Source organism: Panthera onca, chromosome E1 (assembly GCF_046562875.1).
Source record: "Panthera onca isolate mPanOnc1 chromosome E1, mPanOnc1 haplotype 2, whole genome shotgun sequence".
Lineage (NCBI taxonomy): Eukaryota > Metazoa > Chordata > Mammalia > Carnivora > Felidae > Panthera > Panthera onca.
Genome location: NC_138352.1, coordinates 44,174,768 through 44,196,978, shown reverse-complemented (window position 1 = coordinate 44,196,978; position 22,211 = coordinate 44,174,768). Strand labels below are relative to the sequence as shown.

The window sequence follows — 22,211 nt, the reverse complement described above, 5'->3', positions numbered from 1 at the left end:
CTAGATTTGGTTAGCTTTTTAAAACTCAGATGTCTGATATGTAGATCTAGCAAACTATGATTTACATAGATGTAATAATGTTCAGTTACTTAGTTACAATACTGATTGTCCTCATCAATGATAGTTACTGATTTTATTTCTAAGATTTGAAAAGTTAAGTAGAGCATGTTAGTAAGATTTGTCTGAAGTTTAGTTGAGTTTATTCTTACCAGCTTTGTATTATGTTGGACTGAATTAACCTTACACCTTGATCAATCAGCATTATGAAATTTGCACTTAATGTAAACCTAGAACAATAGCTAGCTATAACTAGTTTATGATTATGCTGTTCTCTCATACAATGGCATTGTAATTGGGTTGATAGATTTCTGATTCTGAATAATCTCATAACCTTGAACCAGAGGCGTGACAGACATTTACTGAATCTTTACCATTCAGTGTATTGAAGATTTTAAATTTATTATTGGTAGATGAAATCATGCTTTTAAGATTGGTCTAAGAGATCCGTGGAGTTATTAGTGTGATGTTGGATCACCTATTAAGAGGAGTCTTTAACATTTCTCTTTCTTAAAGGGAATCCTTCGTACTCCAGACACTATCCGTCGGTTCCAGAGTGTCCCAGCCCAGCCAGGTCAAACTTCTCCTCTACTTCAGTACTTTGGAATTCTCTTGGACCAGGGCCAACTAAACAAATATGAATCCTTAGAACTATGTAGGCCTGTACTTCAGCAAGGGCGGAAACAGCTTTTGGAGAAATGGTTAAAAGAAGATAAGGTACATTAACTTAACATATTTTTGCTTTGATTGCATTAAATACCACGGTAGCCAGTTAAAAACATTTAGGCTGCACCAAAATGTCCACTATTTACTGCTTGCAGGAGTAGAACAAGGACAGACATTACATGAGATGCATAAACTTAACTACCTTTTGAAAATAACGTTTTTTGTGGCATGTTGAGATAGGGTATTTTTGTTCAGTTTTTTAAATGGAATCCAGGATTCTTGTTTGGTGCTTAAAACTACTAACCTGGAAACAAATTGCTATCCTTTTGCTTTAGGAAAAGTGTAGTGAGAAAGGCCTATTTCAGTATACATTCATATTTGTCAACATGTGTAACACTCATTTGAATATAAGAATATATTCTTTCACATTCCACGCTTGATAAGCACAGTAGTTTTAGCCATATAAATGCCATATATATATATATATAATATATATATATATATATATATATATAATATATATATGTTTTTTAAACTTCCCAAGTATCATCAAAGTTGTCATATTTGCTTCTTATAACCATGTTTGGATGTACAAGGGAAACATAAAATGTTGGATCATTGATATGAAGACATCAGGCCTGTCTAATTAGCAGTGATAGAGATTCCTAAAGTGATTTCACATAAAGTTAATTTGCATTATATGGAAAAATATTTAACTAGTTTCTTGAAATTTTTAAAAATGTGGACCTTTAAAATCTCTTGTTGACCAGCTTTCTTTACTATAGGATTTCCCTATGCTTTTTATATTTACTCAGTACTTACTAATTTCTTTTTACACAGAGCATCTGATAGTGCTGTTTCCTAAAGCACATTATGGGAACTATTGCTTACTTATAAGGCAACTAACAAATTTAAATGTTGCATTGGTGGCATTATTCCTTTTGTAACCACCATAAAAAGCCTTTTCCACAAAGTAGCATTATTGAATTGTTCTCTCTTATGCCACTGTCGAGAACTAAGGTGGTACTGTTTAAAGTACTCTTGAGTAATGAATAACTTTTAATGTTATTATACCTTTCAGTTTTAGTGTATTTGATAATATTTTTACATTAGTGATTCTTAGCCCTTGTTTCTTGACCCAGCTTTTGGCAGTCTTATAGGATACTAGAGAATAGTACTTCAGAGTTGGGATGCTTGGACAGGAGTCTGTGCTGAAGAATAGTTACTAGCCACACTAGCGAGTATTTGAGATGCGTCCTAGTTGTTTCAGATAAGGGAGGAGGATGGGAACAACCAAAGTAACTGAGTTGACCTATACAGCCTTGTGAAAGCTTTTTTTGTGTATCATTACCTTTTTTGTGAATGGTCCTGTGGGATCCATTTATGGTAAAAGGGACACTGATCAACTCTACATTAGTTAGCACATACAGTTAAGAGGTATAGGCTCTGGTAGAACTTACTTGTCAGTGATAACGCTGTTCTCTAACATTACTATTAAAAGTAGAAAATCAACTCTGGTATATAAGGCAAAGCTCTTAGGGAAACCGTTTTCCAGATTGGGCAGCTGACTGACTCAGCTTTGAATAGCACAGAGGAGGATATCTGCTTGTATACCACCCCAAAAGTCTATAGTTTTTATCTCTTTGACCCTGTAAAATTCGTATATCCTGCTTTACAACCTTCAGTCCGAAAGTCAAAATGATAATGGAGCTTAGATCCTTTAGACATACAGATTACATCATAATTTTAAGAAGGGTCCTTATGATAAGCCTCATCTGGCTTTTAAATACTAAATTTGCATTTGGTTACATTACATTAAAAGTTGCATTATTTTTGGAAAATTGGGACCATGTGGGTCTGATATCTGAATACAGTATTCTTAATAGAAATACAGGATTCTGCTTTTAAATACTTACCTTCCTAGCAAAGTAGTTGTAACATCTTTATGCATGAAGTCCTGGTGGGCTTTTTATCCTTAAGTAGGATGTGTGGAGAATTCTCCTGAGACAGTCTTGTGAATACAAGATCAAGAGTCTTTACTAACCACAATGCTTGCATATTTATACTATATTCTGGGATAATTGAGTAAGTGCCTGTCATACTAGTTTTAATTTATAGTGGAAGTGATATCAACTATTTATTTATAAAATAGCTCATGGATTACTAAACAATCTCTTTTTCCTTTGGACAGCTGGAATGTTCTGAAGAACTGGGTGATCTTGTGAAATCTGTGGACCCTACCTTGGCACTTAGTGTGTACCTGAGGGCTAACGTCCCAAATAAAGTAATTCAGTGCTTTGCAGAAACAGGTCAAGTCCAGAAGATTGTTTTATATGCTAAAAAAGTGAGTTCAATGAAACAGATTCTCAATATAACTTTGTCAAAACATTGAGAAATTAGCCTATAGGAACTGTCAGTGACTTTAATAGTGAATTTCTTTAAATTTAGAATTACTTGAAGAAGTATAAACATTCTGTTTTAGTTCTCACATACAGAATTATGCTTATTCAGAGATGGAGACACTGGGGCACCTGGCTGGCGTAGTAAGCAGACATGCAGGGCTGATTGAGGGGTTGTGAGTTCAAGCCCCATGTTGGGTGGAGAGATTACTTTAAAAAAAAAAAAAATGATTTTAAAAAAAATGGAGGCACTCTTGCTTGGCTTCTCAGAATTTAACATGTCAGGGGCCTGTTACCTGTTAGAACAAACTTCGAAATGGTCATTCATTGAAACTAAGTCAGTTATAAAAATTTGTAGCTATTCATTCAGGTACGTTTGCCACCAAGGTGTCTCTTTGCCTAATATAAACAAACCAGAGTCAGTTAGCATGTTAAGTTAAAACTGAGTTTGTACTTTCACCAGTAGTTCTATATTAGCAAAATTCTGTTGTAGAAAAAGCCTTTAAATGATATAAACATGAAACTTTGCAGCAAAGTTGCAAATTTTTTTTCTATTTGTAGGTTGGATATACTCCAGACTGGATATTTTTGCTGAGAAATGTCATGCGTATCAGTCCAGATCAGGGACAGCAGTTTGCTCAAATGTTAGTTCAGGATGAAGAACCACTTGCTGATATCACACAGGTAAAGGCATTAAAATGCATTCTGTAGAAGGTAAGATTTTAAATAGGGAATGGAGGGATCTGGGTTTAAACAGCTTTGGAGAAAAATGGGTTATTAACCTTCCAATTTGTAGAAACTAGAGTGTGTTCATCTACATGCATAAACCTCAAGTGTCTTATTAAAAAATACAAAAACAAAAGTTGCAGAAGACTGGACAGGAAGATACCACCTATATACAGTTTTAAAACATGCAAAACAGGGGCACCTGGGTGGCTCAGTAGGTTGAGCATTCAACTCTTGATTTCAGCTCAGGTCTTTATCCCAGAATCCTGGGATTGAGCTCCAGGCTAGGCACAGAGCTTGTTTGGGATTCTTTTTCTCTCCCTCTCTCGTCCCTCTTCCCTGCTCACACACATGTGCTCTTGCTCTCTCTCAAATAAAAATTTAAAAAATGTGCAAAACAAACACCATCTTGTTTAGAGATGTATGTATTAAAAATATGAAAAATACATGGGAATAATAAAACACAAAGGATGGTTGCTACTGTTGGATGAGGGAAGCGATGCATAGAGGAGGTGGGAGTCACAGATTCCTTCATATTTTGTATTTTAAATATTTCATTACAATTTTGAAGCTATTGTTTTGATTATATTGTGCTATTATATAGTATCTTGAAATACTTTGTTTTTACCAGAACTAAAAATAACTGCAGATGACAAAAATTTATTCTTAAATTGTGAAGTGATATTGTATAAATAATATTTAAATCTGGGATTTGGTCTGGCAATTTTTTATATGTAAAGTAAGAGATTTCATTTATGTATTGTCAGCAATATCATAGAGCAGGCTTTAAACATATTAATTTTCTCTAAATCCTTTTTTTTCCAGATTGTGGATGTCTTTATGGAATACAATCTAATTCAGCAGTGTACTGCATTCTTGCTTGATGCCCTGAAGAATAATCGCCCATCTGAAGGTCCTTTACAGACACGGTTGCTTGAGATGAACCTTATGCATGCACCTCAGGTATGTTTTTTCCTGTTTTTTTTTAGGCATGTTTCCAACATTGTTTTAGTAGTTAATTAGAGCTGCATAGATTAAGCTATTTGAAGCTACTGAGATGCCTTTGTACTCTCTGCTTTGTTAATTGACTACTGAATCTTCATGTGTAATCTAGGTATAGAATTATTAATATAAATGGGGTATAAAATAAATTTGTCCTATTTGTGTTTTTATAGGTTGCAGATGCTATTCTAGGGAATCAGATGTTTACACATTATGACCGGGCTCATATTGCTCAGCTGTGTGAAAAGGCTGGTCTACTGCAGCGTGCATTAGAACACTTCACTGATTTATATGACATAAAACGTGCAGTTGTTCACACCCATCTTCTTAACCCTGAGGTATTACAGTCTTACCTAACAGAAGCTATTATGATTAATAGGTTTATTGAAAATTTGTTTGTAGCACTGAATAATAGTAATTTCATTCCACCATTAGGTTCAATGTTATTTTATTTATTTATTTATTTATTTATTTATTTATTTATTTACCTACCTACCTACCTACCTACCTACCTACCTACCTGCCTGTTTATTTTGTCCTCTAGTGGTTAGTGAATTACTTTGGGTCCTTATCAGTAGAAGACTCCCTAGAATGCCTCAGGGCCATGCTGTCTGCCAATATTCGTCAGAATCTGCAGATCTGTGTTCAAGTGGCTTCCAAGTATCACGAACAACTGTCAACTCAATCTCTGATTGAACTTTTTGAATCTTTCAAGAGTTTTGAAGGTAATTAAGAGTTTCTGAATTGTTTTAAATTAAGATAGCCAAGAGGGGGTTTTGTTACAATCATGGGCTGTTGGAAATTCTTTCTACAAGATCAGTTTTATGGGATAGTTTTGAGTTTTATTTAATAAATGTCAACTCTTTTGTGCCGAGTTCTGGGGATGTGCAGTGAACGAGACTGTCTGCTTGGATATTTTAGAGATGAATTAAAGGCAGAATTTTAAGACCCAAATATATGTAGTAGCTTTGTCAGAATTGTATAAAATAAAAATACAAATGATGAAGTATAATAAGATTTCATGCTTATGTTGTCTGAATCTTACAGTGGCAAATGTTTCTAGCCAAGGACATTTTGTGACTTGTCACTATATACTGGGTTTTCTCCATCTTCGCACTATAGTTAATTTAGGCTGGATAATTTATTTCGGGGGTGGGTTGTCATGTGCATGCAGGATATTCAGTAGCATCCGTGGCTTCTGCCCGGTAGATGCTAGTAGCATCAGCTGCACCAGTTGTGGCCACTAAAAGTGTCTTCACACATTGCCAAATGTCTGTCTTCTGGGAAGGAAATCACCTCATTTGAGAATCACTGCTGTACCAAGTACTAGATCACTGTTGGGTTACTCTTGGGTTTATTACCTTTTTTTCCTTCTTTTTGTCATAACTGTTCTCGATAGAAGGAATGAGAGGTTTCTACTAGTTTTCTCTTTCTGTATGTTAACTATGCACTAAATTGATTTTGTTCATTCAAGTACAGTATCTAATAGCCACGTGTAGCCACATAAAGTAATTAAAATTGAATACAATTAAAATTTTAGATCTTTAGTCACAGTAGCCACATTTCAGGTGCTTAATAGCTGCATGTGGTTAGCAGCTCCCATGTTGGACAGTGCAGATCTAGAACATTTTCATCATTGTAGAATGTTCTGTTGGGCAGCACTGTATTAAATTCTTTTCAAACTGCTTTTGTGTTTTTCCTATTAACTACATATAGGAAAAACCTGCTATAGGGGACATTTAAAATTTCTCATAGGGAATATGGTGTGATTTTTAGCTTTCATACTAAGTAGCTGTCCCCCTATTTCTCAACTACTAGAAGACATTGAATTGTTCTGTAGGGATTAAAGTGCAAGTCCATTTATTGAACTGATTACTAGATTAATTAGTATTCTTAATTGAGCTATTCTTAATTGAGCGTTTTGAGCAACCAGTTTGGGGGGGGTGCTTATTCAACATAACTTTTTAAACTGAGGTATAATTGTCATAGTATTTTTTAATTGCTTAAATATTTTTCAGTTCTATCATTCTCAGAGGTGTATGTATCCTTAATTTCAGTTATTTGTCTCTTTAAGGTCTCTTTTATTTTCTGGGATCCATTGTTAACTTTAGTCAGGACCCAGATGTGCACTTTAAGTATATTCAGGCAGCTTGCAAGACTGGGCAGATCAAAGAAGTAGAAAGAATCTGCAGAGAAAGCAACTGCTATGATCCTGAGCGAGTCAAGAATTTTCTCAAGGTAAGTGGTTTTGAGTAATGCACTTTCTGGTTGGATTGAAGATCAACAGTTCTACATGGGTTTCATCATAGTATTGATGAATATCTTTATTGAAAATATCTTTTTTTCCCTAAACGGGGAAATTTTTAATATTCTTGTATTTTGTGCTGAATTATTTCTTCCAAATGTGATACTCTATGGTTTCCTCTGAAATAGGGAGGGGAATTGGTAAATAATACCTAAGAATGACGAGCTCTTAAAAAAGAAAAAAAGAATGACCATCTTTTTAAAAGAAGAAAAAAAAAATAGCACTATGTCAAAGGAATTTCCTTTCTTTTATTTCAGTTTTGAAAAGTGGTTGGAGATTCTCCATGTCATTTTAGAATTTCGTGTATGCTCCTTTTGAAGATTAAGATCAGCTTGCCCTCAGTGTCCTTTTCAGGAGCCTCTATTATATACAAAGCATTTTGTTATCTGAGAAACATCAGTTTGCCTCTTATCAAATTAGCTTTTCTCTAGAAACTGAGTGTTAATCATATATAGTTCATTAAACTGAAGGTAAGATCAAACAGAAAAAACCCTCACTCCGTGGCAGTAGTTATAGAGAAGTAAGAACTGCCTGTGTTGGAGTGAAGAGTAATGGTTAAAAGATCTTTAGCTCTTTAAAACATACTTAAGGGCACCTGAATTTGTTTAATGTTTACTTAACTTTATTTATACCCACTAGTTCCATTGTGAAAAAAATAAAACTTCAGAATTGGCATTTGTCGATAAAAATCAGGTAGACTATGGAACACTCAGACTACCCCTTTAAAATATATGTATTTATATATTTCGTATTTGAATTATATAGAATGATTCCAGAAACTATGTATAAAATTCTTAAGTATTTCGTGCCTTTTGGAAGCATTTTACCTTGAAACTAAAACCAAAATGTTTATTTTGTAATTCAGTAAAAAACATAGGCTTTTCCTATTCCTACACTGTTATTTTGGATAATCTATGGTTTTATTAACTGCTCCTTTGAAGAATCACTACTGGGTTCTAGATTAAATAGCTAAACTCTTAGAGGTTTTCGTGTAATGTAGTAGTTAAAATGTAGAAGTTGCCCCATAGTTTAGATGAAAAGATAAACACTCCCCCAGAGTATAACTTTATAATATCTTGGCCATCATGAGTATTCTGAGTAGCCTGGCCAGTCTGATGTATTTGAATCCATGTCTTTCTGGTGTCAAAAAGCCCTCCAAAGGAGAAGTATTTGATACTTCATGCTTGACTAGAGTATCCATGACAATAGTTCACTTCCTCCTTTGAGTATCGGCACTGTTTCCTTTTTTTAAAAATACTACCAGACTCTTACACTATCTTTTTTATTGTTAGGAAGCTCTTGACTGTTAAGCTTCAGTTGTCATTTCTTTAGAATTGTGTTTTGTATTTTTGAGTCGTTTATGTGCAAAACGAGACTAAATTAACTTTTTCACTTAATTATCTTAAACTTAAAAAAAAAAAAAAGATCTTCTGGATTCTAGCATGGTGCAGTCATAGGTTGCTTAGCCCCCCTGAGATGTAATGAGAGAGGACTCCCCTTCCATACATCACACTATGAATTAGGTGCAGATCTGGTAGAGTAGGGAAATGGATATGGATTTTGGGCTTTTAAACTAGTCAGACCTGGTTCAAATTCTATTTCTGTTATTAGCTATTATTCAGTATCTGTCTGTTATCTCAGGCAAATTAACTAGTATGCCTTAGTCTTGGTTTCTCCAACCAGAAGCTGTGTTGATCAAGTTAAGTACCTTGTATGCCATAGGTGTTCAAGTGATAACTCTTGTTAATGTACTGTATTGGTGGGCCTGAAAATAAGGTAGAATCAGCCTACATATGCTCTCTTTCTATCAGGCAGGTTTTCTTTTTGGTTTTAAGCTATTCCTGACTTTGTGAAGGAATTTTAATTCCAGCCTAAGTTAGATGTAAACCTCGTGTCTTATCTTCAGTCTGAGATGGAAGCTCAGTACTAAGATGCTACTGTTGTTTTCAACCTTTCACCTCAGTGGTAAGAATGAACATACTAGGCCCTTTACTCACTTTACTTATTGACCTATATAGTGTAGCTACAATGCTGCATCTCATCATCACTGTCATTAAACTTCAGTTTGGAGGTATTAGCTATATGAGAATTGGTGGTATAAGTAAATTGTGGTAAGAAAAGTAATCTTGAACATTGAAGTGCCAATTACATGTTAGCCACCAGGAATACAGAGATTGGTAGATTATGACTTCTCTTTAAAGTAGCTTGTGAGCCAGGATGAAATGATATCATTAGCATCATCTGACTCACGCATTAACCCTGTGGAACTGTGGCTGTCTGTAGAAAGCATGGAACTGTTCTTCAGACCCCTGATGTGCTTCCTGCTGCCTTTGATCTTATTTTTTATCCTTTTTCTTTTCTGGTTGTACTTACGCCATACTTGCCTGCTTGTTATTCCTGCACCTCCCTGCCTCTCCTGCCTCAGGACCTTTGCTTGTGCCCCTTTCTACTTTTTATTTCCCTTCAAATCTTCATGACCAGGATCTTTTACCTTCGTTCAGGTTTCTGATGAAATGTCATGAGAACGGATGATGTCTCAGCTTACCCTTCTTAGAATAAAACCTATGCCTATTCCATCCTGCCCTCCCCCATATCCTGCTTTATTTTTCTTTAGAACATTTAACACTATAAGACATTGTTTTTTCCCCCCTAGAACATAAGTTCCTTGAGGGAATGCTGCAGTGCATAAGAACAGTGTCTGATATGGAGGTACTCAGTAAATATTAGTTAAGTGAATAACTTAATGTTTAAGAAAACCTCTGAATGTGTTTATATAATTTCAGTTTTGATCTTAAAATCTTTAACCATAATTGCTAATGGGTAGCCTTTTATTTTAGTAAATAATTAAAAATATTAATAGCATCACTGTCATGTATGAAATCATGTGCAAATTTAGGCAATCAAAAAAATACTAGTTTTTATCTACTTTTTCAATCTTAAATTGTCTTTGCCAGCAGAAATTTTAAACACTCATGCATGAGAATAGAACATCTAAGTAATCTTACATACTTCCAAGTGTATTTCCTAAGTGGTAAAATAAAGTCTATAATATTTTATGTGGTTATTAAAGAGAGTAAAGAGGACTAGTGTGTTGATCCACTTTTTGATGTTCATTTAGTAGGAAAAACTTGGCCAACTGAAATCTTTTGGATAGGTAGATCCAGCATTTTGTCTAGAAATGATTCTAGCAGCTATTAGTAGAGAGTTTCCATGGTGCTAAATAAATAACAACACATGCTTTAGACTTTCCTTAATGTGAAAAATCTGCAGCTGGACTTCCACTTCAGATTTACAGCCATTTTGATTTTTTTTTCCAGGATTTCTCCTGACTCCTAGATTTAGTTTGGTGTTACACTCTGGTCACTTCATAGGCTAATTTTCAGTTACTTATAATTGGATGAGTGATATGTGCTAAACTTAGGAACCATTTTTTTGTAACATTGCAAATGTTCTTAGTGGCTGTCCATTGGGGAAAGTCCTATCCTGCTTAGTTCTCCTTGCTTAGTAGACTGTCATAGAGGAATCATTTATTGAGGAATGTTTTACTTTGTATAAATGAATTCCTGATGGAAACTGTTGTTTTTTGTGCTGTACCTTATGTCTGTGGAATGTAACAGGACATGTATCAGGTAAATGCCCAGTGTAGGTCTTATCTACCTGTCTGTAACATCTGTGTAAATCTGTAAGTAGGATTATAGCTTGGTATTTGTAATGGTAAAAGCAACTGGTAATTTAAAGATGTCTTTTCTTTATGTGCTTTTTTCTTTTTTTAACCTTTTTCTTATCACAGCAGCATGTGGTATATTCGTGGCTGTCACCATTATGCTGCTCCTTGTAGGCTTTATCGTAATAGTGTTAGGGGCTAGCCATATAGATTGGAATTTGGGAGGGGTAAAAAATCACTAGTTTGAAACAACTATGAGCCATTTTTGCCATTTTGACAATGTGACTGTAATTCTTAAATCAACACTCAATTCAGTTGAAATGTTACTGTTAAAGTCCCCAGTGTGATGATTTTCTATCCTGAATGCCACTGGTGGCTCACAAATCTTAATTTGTTACTTTTTTTTGGTAAATGGTATATGTGGAAAGGACCTTTATGTGAGCCTCTCCCACCAGCGTAGAACAGATTCCCCTATTTTACATAGATTCGATAGCTCACAGAAGGAGACAATTACGGCTTTTTTTTGTTGTTCTTTTTTCAGGAAGCGAAGCTAACAGATCAGTTACCACTTATCATTGTGTGTGATCGGTTTGACTTTGTTCATGATTTGGTGCTCTATTTATATAGAAATAATCTTCAAAAGTATATAGAGATATACGTACAGAAGGTAAGTAATACTTAAAAGTACCATATTGTAGATTGTACTTCTCACACTATGGAAATCTTCATATCTTTTTGAAACTCTGTACATAATGGGAGTGGTCTGCTACAGTGGCTTTCAACTTTTTTTTTCCCCTTCAGAAAAAGGGGAATCCTTATTTAGATTAGAATTTTACATTCAGATATAAGTTTGTAAACCAGAACAAGCTGCTGTAGATGAAAAAGTTGGGTGACACCTACACACAACTTACTTGGTGACCTAACCCCTGAGGTGTTCGTGTGGAAGCCATAGACTTTTAAAGCACAGTAAAACCATCTTAAATACTGATCTTAGAAACTTTACCTTCTAACTCCAGAAATCGAAAGGCAGTTCTGCTGTAATGGAGGCCTTTAAATTAGTCTTCTGTACACATTCTGTGACTGTAGCTTCTTTGGACTTACTTAATTTATGTGGAGCGATGCTGAGGTAATTATTTAACCAAGCCACACTTCCTGCTAACTTTTCCTGTCTACTTGCAAATTTAAACTCTCGGTTTATTACTGAATTTTAAACTGAGCTAAAAAGGGGAAATGAGTTTAATTTTTTTAAAACTTCTTTATGCTTTCTTTGCTTATTAAAGATAACGACATTTTTTTTTTAACCATAGGTGAATCCGAGTCGACTTCCTGTGGTTATTGGAGGATTGCTTGATGTTGATTGCTCTGAAGATGTCATTAAAAATTTGATTCTTGTTGTGAGAGGTCAATTCTCTACTGATGAGCTTGTAGCTGAGGTTGAAAAAAGAAACAGGTGTGGTACCATTTTGACCTATATAACTGGGATAAATCAGTCTCTCTTAGCTTGGTAATGGATAAAAATACAACCTGTCAGTTGCCTAAAAGCTGTTTAATGTGGATCATGATTCCCTGGAGACATCTAATTTAGAAGTGATAAGTTAGCTGTAGGTGCTGAAAGAAATCTGTTTTCTAAAACATTACAGCTTTGTCATATAGACATTATTTGCATGTTTTTAATTACAGCTGTGTGATTTGACTGTTTTTAATGTAAACTATGTAAAAGCCTCTTTTTACTTAGTTACAGTACCACTATTTTAGTAACTGATTCTTCTCTGATTAATTTTTCTCAAGTATAATGAGAGAAAAGGGTCCCTGCATAACTCTGGGGTTAAACTGATTTTTAATTTGAACCTTAATGTGATAATATGAATTCTGAATTTCCAATAGAGGAAATTTCTAAAATTTTTTTCTAAAAATTTATTGTACCATGAAGTCTTTTTTTTTAGCTGGGACATTTTGATGAACTAGTATGTTTAGAAAGTGTGGATAGAGTAAATGAGATTGGCGGGTTGGTATAATAGTGGGAAATTACTCTGGCTTTGAAAGATAACGAGAAACCCTATGGGATTTAATTTTAACCGGGGTTGGTATAGGTGTCCTAATAATGGTATTCATAGAATTTATATTTGAATATTACAAACATAGAAAAATTCTGTACTTAAGTACAATGGAGATCTAGAATACTGATTTTAAAAGCTTGAGCCTAATTTGAACTGATTATAGGTCATAACAATTTAATATTTAGAAGGAGGTTTCAGTTGACTCTTAAATCTTAATACCTGAAAACAATCTTGTTTGTTGTGTATTCTAAGTCAATAGCCAGATAGAGCTAGACAATTTGGTCTTTAAGTTACAAGTTATATTGTGATAAACTAGATTCACACCTGAGTCACTAGTCTAAATGTGCCTTAGCTAATCTATATTCTTTCGATTGCCATGGCATATCTGCTTGGATTGCATGTGTTTATAGGATCTTGAATTTTTGCCTTAATACAAAAGTTGTGTCTTTACCCTAATGGGAGTGTATTCAAAATAACTACATGAATTTGGTAGCCAAAATATGGCCTACTGTTTTTCCTCTGGGTGCTTGTAATACTTAACCATGGTCAAAAGAGTGTTAGTCATCAGGACCATTGAAACATAAGCTACAATGTAGTGAAACCATGATCCTTGGTGGAGTGATCATATGACTGGCAGTATTATTAAACCTAGAGTGTTTTTTTTTTTTTTTCTTTTTAAACCTAGAGTTTCTAATGCTACCAGATTTTTTCCCATTGTGTATTTAGGGTACTGACCCCTGTGGCTATAGGTAATGTCTGTTAATTGTGTTAAAATTATAAGAAACCTTAGGTAATCTGGCCTTTTTTCTCATACCACATACTCTTCTTCCAAATATCTAGATATTTTGTCCAGTATAAAAAAGAACAACATGAATCTGTGAATCTCTTCTTTCTATATTCTATCTAGATAATGTGGCAGGTAGGTCTAGGAGACTCTAAGGCTATCTTCTGTGTAATGGGCAAATCATTTAATCATCTCTGAAACTTAATTTCCCAGTTGGTAATGGAATTTTTGAGAATTCAAAATCATTTATGGGAAAACATTATATACCATATAAGGTACTTCTGTATTTAGCATGTCAAGAGTTGTGTGTGTTTTGTTTTGTTTTTTTATAATACAGCATGTGTGGTTTTGTGTGTGTGTGTGTGTGTATGTGTGTGTGTTTTTTTTTAATACTAGATTGAAACTGCTTCTGCCTTGGCTAGAGGCCAGAATTCATGAGGGCTGTGAGGAGCCTGCTACTCACAACGCATTAGCCAAAATCTACATAGACAGTAATAACAACCCAGAGAGATTTCTTCGTGAAAATCCTTATTATGACAGTCGTGTTGTTGGAAAGTATTGTGAGAAGAGAGATCCACATTTGGCTTGTGTTGCTTATGAACGTGGCCAGTGTGATCTGGAACTTATTAATGTGAGTACTAATAGCTGAATGTGTACAGAGAGAAGGCTGCATTTTTAAAAACCTGTTGCATAATGTTAAATTAGTGAATTTTGAGTTTAACAGTGGCTTTAGGTAATACAGAGCATTTCTTGTAGATGAGTGCTTTTTTAAAAAACTTTATTTGACAGTAATTGTGAATTTAAAGTGGCCAAAATAACAAATTAAGTCTATCTTCACTTATTAACATTTTAATCCAGTAGTTTTCTCACTGTGTTTTATACATTGTCTCATACATAAACACACATACGCACCATACATATGTATATGTGTGCACATAGGAGAGTAAGTTGCATACCTCTTCAGTGTATAATCCTAAGAGTAAGGAATTCTGTTTCATAACCACACTGTAGATACCAACTTTAGTTATTTTGACACTGATAGAATACTTTAATACCTGTTTTAGTCTAGTTTTGTCGTTGACCCAGTCAGTGACATTTTATAACATTTTTTTCCTTTTAGTATAGGATTACATATTGAATTTTAATTACAACTTGGTTGTGACTTATTCATGTTTATATGTAAAAGTAATGGATTTTTTCCCAATGAAACAATAAAAAGTGTGTATTTATATAAAGGAAATAACCTTTAAAGTAGTCAATAAGAAGTCTTTACTTTTTACCTTGAAACTAACCTGTTAATATCTTACTTAGGTTTGCAATGAGAATTCCCTCTTCAAAAGTCTTTCCCGCTATTTGGTACGCCGAAAGGATCCAGAATTATGGGGTAGTGTGCTGCTGGAAAGTAATCCTTACAGGAGACCCCTTATTGACCAGGTAAAATTGGCAAATGTATTCAAGGTTCTTTTTTTTAAATGTTTGTTTATTTTTTGAGAGAGAGTGCATGCAAGTGAGGGAATGGGCAGAGAGAAGAGGGAGAGAGAAATCCCAAGCAGGTTCAACACTTGTCAGCAGAGTCTGATGAGGGGCTGGAACTTGCAAACTGTGAAATCATGACTTGAGCTGAAACCACGAGTCAGGACACTTACCAACTGAACCATCCAGGCACCCCTTAAGTCTCATCTTTTTAACTACAAATAAAACCTTTCCTGTTATCGTATACCCGTATGTACTTAAATGAATCATATTTTACTATAAGAGAAGGCAGTAAAAAAGAATGAAATAAAATTATACTAATACATATACATATGTTTATATATATATATATTTACACACATTGTAAATTGAAAACATTTTTTAAAACCATGAAAAATTTTTTTAAAAAGTAAAAATTGAATGTTGTTATAATGGTTCTTAAATTCTCCTGGTTGAAGTATAAATATGGAAGAGAATAAATCAAAAGCTGTTAATTCTTCATTCCTCTCCTAGGAAGCATTTCTAAGGAAAACTCCCATGTTAGATACAAAGCTTCCTATTAAAGAATTTGGGAGCCATATAACTATCAAAAAATGGAGGAATTAGTTTGTATTGCCACATCTATGTAGTCGAATCATATGTAGTCATTAAAGTGATAATGAGGAGTGGTTATTGTGGATAATGTTTTAATCAGGAAAAAAAGATAGAAATTAGGTAATTAGGGTGATTTTTTTCAGAAGAATGGGTATATGTGGATGATATGGGTATATGTGTATTTGTGTAGAAAACACCTTTGTGTGGTAAATGTAAAGGTATTTTTCCTATACCAGGTTATTCTCATTAGATAATGTCTTCATAATCACCCTGATTTTTAGTACTTAACTCTATATGTATTCTATAGGTTGTACAGACAGCCTTGTCTGAAACTCAGGACCCTGAAGAAGTGTCAGTAACTGTCAAGGCTTTTATGACTGCAGACCTTCCTAATGAACTCATTGAACTGCTGGAGAAAATTGTCCTTGATAACTCTGTATTCAGTGAACACAGGTATGCTATAAGAAGGGTCCATTGGCTCTTTATATTCAGTCTTTTTTTTTTTTTTTTTTTTTTAAATGTATTTTGAGAGAGAGTGAGAGAAAGCGAGCAGGGGAGGGGCAGAGAGAGAGGGAGAGAGAGAATCCCAAGCAGGCTCTACACCATCAGCATGGGGCATGAGGAGGAGCTTGAACTCGCTAATCATGAGGTCATGATCTGAGCCCAAACCAAGAGTCAGATGCTTAACCAGCTGAGCCACCTAGGCACCCCCCTCTTATATTCAGTCTTAAATTGTGGCTTTTCAGTTTTAAGAAGGAACAAAAAGACAAAGACTAGAGAATGTTGTCTGAATTATTACTCTTCTCATACACTCCTCATCCTGCCATTGAGGGAAAAAAAAAAAAACTCTTCATAGCTGTAGTGTTTATTCTTTATGACTAATAAGCTTTTGAAATAATACATCCAAAAATTTTTTTTCCTTAAAAGGAATTTGCAAAACCTCCTCATCCTCACTGCAATCAAGGCTGACCGTACACGTGTTATGGAGTATATTAACCGCCTGGATAATTATGATGCCCCAGATATTGCCAATATCGCAATCTGCAATGAGTTGTTTGAAGAAGCATTTGCCATTTTCCGGAAATTTGATGTCAATACTTCAGCAGTGCAGGTAGGTCTTCAGATTGCCTAAGTTGATTTACTGAAGGTACTGCCTTCTCTTGATTATTGTATGCTATACAAGCCTGTTAGGCCTGGCATAATTGATGGCTTGGGCAATAGAAAAAGCAATAAAATCCTAACCATTTACATGTAATTGCTGTGTGGCCAGATTCATTCTACTGTAACCCTAATTCAGAAATTGGTTGCCTAGGTCTTGATTGAACATATTGGAAACTTGGACCGGGCATATGAGTTTGCTGAACGCTGCAATGAACCAGCGGTCTGGAGTCAGCTTGCAAAAGCCCAGTTGCAGAAAGGAATGGTGAAAGAAGCCATTGATTCTTACATCAAAGCGGATGATCCTTCATCCTACATGGAAGTTGTTCAGGCTGCCAACACCAGTGGTATGACTTCTTTTATGTGTTTGTGACCTCAGAAATTGTACTGAAGCTACGATTAGCCCTAAGCATTGGGACATCGGTCTGTTCTGAATTTATATAGGAGTTAGATATTGCACGGTTACTTGTGAAGACATTTAGCACTCCATCTTAGTCCACATACAGAAAGGCTGCATTTTGTGAACTTACAAAGTCCATAGGGAAGATTAAAATTCTCATAAAATTCTGATTGAATTCTAATCTTACAACTTTAAGGAAAAGGATAATTAATAAAGGGGGAATTCAGCTGTTAATTTGGTCAGTGATAATACAGAAACAGAACAGGAATTTTGCCATTTTAGATGCATTTCATTGTTTAGATTTGTTATTTTCTATATTGGTTCCTTAAAAAGAAAATTAACAATAATTTTCATTTACTTGAGTGAAAAATGTTAGGATATTAGTGTTTGGATTTATTTTCTTCTTTATACCTAGGAAACTGGGAAGAACTAGTGAAGTACTTGCAGATGGCCCGAAAGAAGGCTCGTGAATCCTATGTGGAGACAGAATTGATATTTGCACTGGCTAAAACAAACCGCCTTGCAGAGTTGGAAGAGTTCATCAATGGGCCAAATAATGCTCATATCCAACAAGTGGGTTTCCTGTTCAGATTTTTTCAAAGTGTAGAAGTCAACTGTTAAGCAACTTTTTATTAGTAGGATCAACCCATCACAACTGATGATTCCAAAGGAAATACAGTGTTTATCAGTATTAAATTGAATTGTGACTTTGGAATGAGGATTGAGTTTAGGCCTACCAAAAATGGATTGTGTTTATTTGCGTTTGTTTGTTTCAGGTTGGTGATCGTTGTTATGATGAAAAAATGTATGATGCTGCTAAATTACTGTACAACAATGTCTCCAATTTTGGACGCTTGGCATCTACCCTCGTTCACCTGGGTGAATATCAGGCAGCTGTTGATGGAGCTAGGAAAGCTAATAGTACTCGAACATGGAAAGAGGTAATCTCAATACCAGTTTGAATGAAGAATTCAGATGTTTAGAAATCTCTTTAAACTGATTAATTGAATTAACCAGCCATGTTTACATTTGAGTTTATGTAGTTGAAATTTTTGTTATAGGTCTGCTTCGCCTGTGTAGATGGCAAGGAGTTCCGTCTAGCTCAAATGTGTGGGCTTCATATTGTAGTACATGCAGATGAATTGGAGGAACTTATCAACTACTATCAGGTAATGAACAAGAGTCTTTTATTAGTTGAGATCTATTGCCACAGATAGTCTTAAACTTTAATCGTGTATTTCCCTTATTCAGGACCGAGGATACTTTGAAGAACTGATAACCATGTTGGAAGCAGCACTGGGACTTGAGCGAGCTCATATGGGAATGTTTACCGAATTAGCTATTCTATATTCTAAATTTAAGCCACAGAAAATGAGGGAGCATCTGGAGCTGTTCTGGTCCAGAGTGAATATTCCTAAGGTAATCAGCCTTTTAACATTGTGAGGTGGCTCTGTAGCTATAACTGAAACTTTAATGGGTTGCCTGGGTGGCTCAGTCGATTAAGTGTCCCAGCTCTTCATTTCGGCTCATGTCATGATCTCATGGTTTGTGCGTTTAGGCCCACTTCAGGCTCTGCACTGACAGTGTGGAGCTTGCTTAGGATTCTCTCTCCCTTTCTCTACCCCTCACCCATTTGCAACATGTGCACATGTGTGCATGCTCTCTCTTTCTCTCAAATAAACTTTCCTTCCTCTGTTTTTTTTCTTTTTCTTTTTTAAGCTTTAGCTAGAATTACAGACCCATATCTAAAGCAATTAAATCTCTCTTACATAGGTGCTTAGAGCTGCAGAACAAGCTCATCTCTGGGCAGAATTGGTGTTTTTGTATGACAAGTATGAAGAGTATGATAATGCCATAATTACTATGATGAACCATCCAACTGATGCATGGAAAGAAGGGCAGTTCAAAGATATTATTACCAAGGTGTGTATCTTCTTCAGAAGATACAAGCTTCAAAAGGAGCTCATTAGTAAATAACTCAACTTCTATGTGGACTTTTCCCACTTTAGGTTGCCAATGTGGAACTATACTACAGAGCAATACAGTTCTACCTAGAATTCAAGCCTCTGTTGTTAAATGATTTGCTGATGGTGCTGTCTCCACGGTTGGATCATACTCGTGCTGTCAATTATTTCAGCAAGGTAATTTTAAAAACTTCAAAACCTCATAGTAGGGAGCTAAGACTTACATCGGTAACTTTTGTCTGTGGAACTTTAAGGATGTATTATGTTTGTAAAACACTCTTTATTTTAAAGGTTAAACAGCTACCACTGGTGAAACCATATTTGCGTTCAGTTCAAAACCACAACAACAAGTCTGTGAATGAATCACTGAACAACCTCTTTATTACCGAAGAAGATTATCAGGTAAAACTTTTAGTTCTTGCATATATTCTCAAAATTCAGGTTATAATTGGGTTGTTGGTATGTTTTTGAGTAAAACCCATTATCCCTTAGGTTTGTAAACAGTAGGTACTTGTATGCCTCGGATCTAACTTAGTGGTGTTTTCAGGATCAATAAATCTGACTTTTAAGTGCAAAGTTTGCAGAATTTTGCTTAGATCTTGTCTTGGTTAATGCTTTAGAAAAAATGTTATGGTTACTTCATCCCTAAACATCTTGATTGTAGGCAGGGTTCAAAGAGTTTTGGATTTTTTTAACTAGTCTATAAAACTGATTTGGTATTAAGTGTATTTATTCACTGCTTTTCTTGCCCTGTAGCGTATTAGTATCTGTCTTTTAACAAACTTGCCTTTGTGAAGAATTTTGCAAAAACAAAATTACAGTTAAGGTTAAGCTAGTTGCCTTTTTTTCTTTCTCTTATTACCAACAAATGATGGGTTCAGATCCCATGCTTAGCTATATGACTAACTACCATGTCACGTTGTATCAGAAGTTTCTCTGAAACATAAAATCTTACCCTCCAAATTACAAATCCTGCCATTTTCATAACTATTCAAAGTTTTGATACTGAAAACCTTGGAGAAAAGTACAGAAATTTTGTAGTACCTTTGAAGATTTTTGTTATACAGTCAGATTGAAGAACCTTGATACTTGTTCAGCTTACAACTTTCTGGTTTGATGCTTGAATCTAGGCTGTCATATTACAATGCTCATTGGTCAAGTTGTATTCTATACATACACATCATACAGCATATTGATCACATCATATACAGTCAGTCATATACAGTAGTGACTCCTTGATCAAGAATCATGGAATAAATTTTAAACTAAAATGAAACTGATTTGGCATTGGATGGCTTTTTTTTTTTTTCTTTTTTTTAAGGCTCTGCGAACATCTATAGATGCTTATGACAACTTTGACAATATCTCACTTGCTCAGCGTTTGGAAAAACATGAACTCATTGAGTTCAGAAGAATTGCTGCTTATCTCTTCAAAGGCAACAACCGCTGGAAACAGAGTGTAGAGCTGTGCAAGAAAGACAGCCTGTACAAGGTGGGAATGTTGGTGGGGGCGGGCCTATTAAGTCAAGTACTAGATGACCTGTTGTAACCCTATAATGGTGTATAAGAAGTGATTACAGGGGCACCTGGGAGGCCCAGTTGGTTAAGTCTCTGACTCATGGTTTCAGTTTAGGTGATGTTTTGACTGAGTTTGAGCCCTGTGTCCAGCTGTGAGCAGAGCCTGCTTGGGATTCTGTCTCTCTCTCTCCCTCTCTTTCTGCCCCTCTCACGCTCGCTTGTACTTGCTCTCTGTCAAAGTAAATAAATTTAGAAGAAATTAAAAGAGAAGTGATTATGGTCTATATAAGTATTAGTCTTGCAAATGTGAGAATTGTCTTTAAGCCCCCATTTAAGGGAGGTGGTAATTAAGTCAATTTCTTGATTCTAGTGGTCATCTTATGTTCTGTCAAGCCTCTCTCTGTTTAAAAAAGATTGTTCACCCTATTTTTTTCTTTTCTTTCAACAAATCTTCAATTTAAATGATATAACTGGGATCCCCCACCCCCCATTGTATAATTGGTTTGCCATTTCAGCATATTTGAATTTAATGTTTCACCATCATCCTTTCCTTTGAATAGGATGCAATGCAGTATGCCTCTGAATCTAAAGATACTGAATTGGCTGAAGAACTCCTACAGTGGTTTTTGCAGGAAGAAAAAAGAGAGTGCTTTGGAGCTTGTCTTTTTACCTGTTATGATCTTTTAAGGCCAGATGTTGTCCTTGAAACTGCATGGAGGCACAATATCATGGATTTTGCCATGCCCTATTTCATCCAGGTCATGAAGGAATACTTGACAAAGGTAATGGCGCCTCTGTGTGTATTCAGAACTACTTACCTTGAGGATATGTAAAATTCCACATGCAGGTCTATTTTTTTCAAATTTTCTTTGTCTAGTGGAAGTAAGTCATTTGATTGTCATAAAATATTCTCCAGAAATTTTTGATGTCTGACAAGTGACATTGAATGGAAAAGGGAACTCAAACATGTCAGTATGTTTACCCTCCATGTATTTCTGAGGGTGAATAGTATTACTTCTATATTGTATGTTTGTTTTTTTTTAACATCTGATAACAAAATTTTTTTTTTTCCTGAAAATAACATCTTCCTCAAATCCGTTCTTGTGACTTAGATGTCCGTAACTTAGTAGTATAGATTCCCTTTTTTTTGGTTGCTTCTTGACTTTAATATGTATGCCTGTTTCTTTTTGGGAAGCAAAATCTTTATTCTTAACATCCTGTTAATTTTCTCAATATTTTGATAGTTTAACCCCTAATTTAAAAAAATCATAGGAGTTTAACATATTACCTAAAAGTGCATTAAACAAGCTGTGGTTATAATCATTTTATTAAATTCACTCCTCTTAGTGTCCCTTTTTGATATCATAATATTTTTTACTCACTAGATCCTCAACAGTTACTAGCTCTTTACTGTAGAACATTTAAAAAAAAAAAAAAAAAATGG

The 22,211-nt window shown here is 35.0% G+C and overlaps 1 protein-coding gene and 1 long non-coding RNA gene across 5 annotated transcripts in view; one reads left to right on the top strand and one right to left on the bottom strand.

Moving 5' to 3' along the window:
* Window positions 1-22,211, bottom strand: part of LOC132688568 (uncharacterized) — a 71,652-nt gene that overhangs the window by 38,818 nt on the left and 10,623 nt on the right. The window lies entirely within an intron of this gene.
* Window positions 1-22,211, top strand: part of CLTC (clathrin heavy chain) — a 65,886-nt gene that overhangs the window by 35,990 nt on the left and 7,685 nt on the right. For both annotated transcript variants that reach the window (XM_060647736.3, XM_060647737.3), the window contains exons 8-30: window positions 574-774; window positions 2,915-3,067; window positions 3,684-3,806; window positions 4,674-4,811; window positions 5,024-5,188; window positions 5,395-5,575; window positions 6,925-7,088; window positions 11,361-11,486; window positions 12,127-12,269; window positions 14,057-14,291; window positions 14,972-15,094; window positions 16,035-16,180; window positions 16,655-16,838; window positions 17,040-17,232; window positions 17,701-17,858; window positions 18,062-18,226; window positions 18,347-18,454; window positions 18,537-18,704; window positions 19,059-19,208; window positions 19,295-19,426; window positions 19,541-19,651; window positions 20,571-20,741; window positions 21,328-21,549. In XM_060647736.3, coding sequence (XP_060503719.1) covers window positions 574-774; window positions 2,915-3,067; window positions 3,684-3,806; window positions 4,674-4,811; window positions 5,024-5,188; window positions 5,395-5,575; window positions 6,925-7,088; window positions 11,361-11,486; window positions 12,127-12,269; window positions 14,057-14,291; window positions 14,972-15,094; window positions 16,035-16,180; window positions 16,655-16,838; window positions 17,040-17,232; window positions 17,701-17,858; window positions 18,062-18,226; window positions 18,347-18,454; window positions 18,537-18,704; window positions 19,059-19,208; window positions 19,295-19,426; window positions 19,541-19,651; window positions 20,571-20,741; window positions 21,328-21,549 — 3,660 coding nt within the window. The remainder of the gene's footprint in view (window positions 1-573; window positions 775-2,914; window positions 3,068-3,683; window positions 3,807-4,673; window positions 4,812-5,023; window positions 5,189-5,394; window positions 5,576-6,924; window positions 7,089-11,360; window positions 11,487-12,126; window positions 12,270-14,056; window positions 14,292-14,971; window positions 15,095-16,034; window positions 16,181-16,654; window positions 16,839-17,039; window positions 17,233-17,700; window positions 17,859-18,061; window positions 18,227-18,346; window positions 18,455-18,536; window positions 18,705-19,058; window positions 19,209-19,294; window positions 19,427-19,540; window positions 19,652-20,570; window positions 20,742-21,327; window positions 21,550-22,211) is intronic.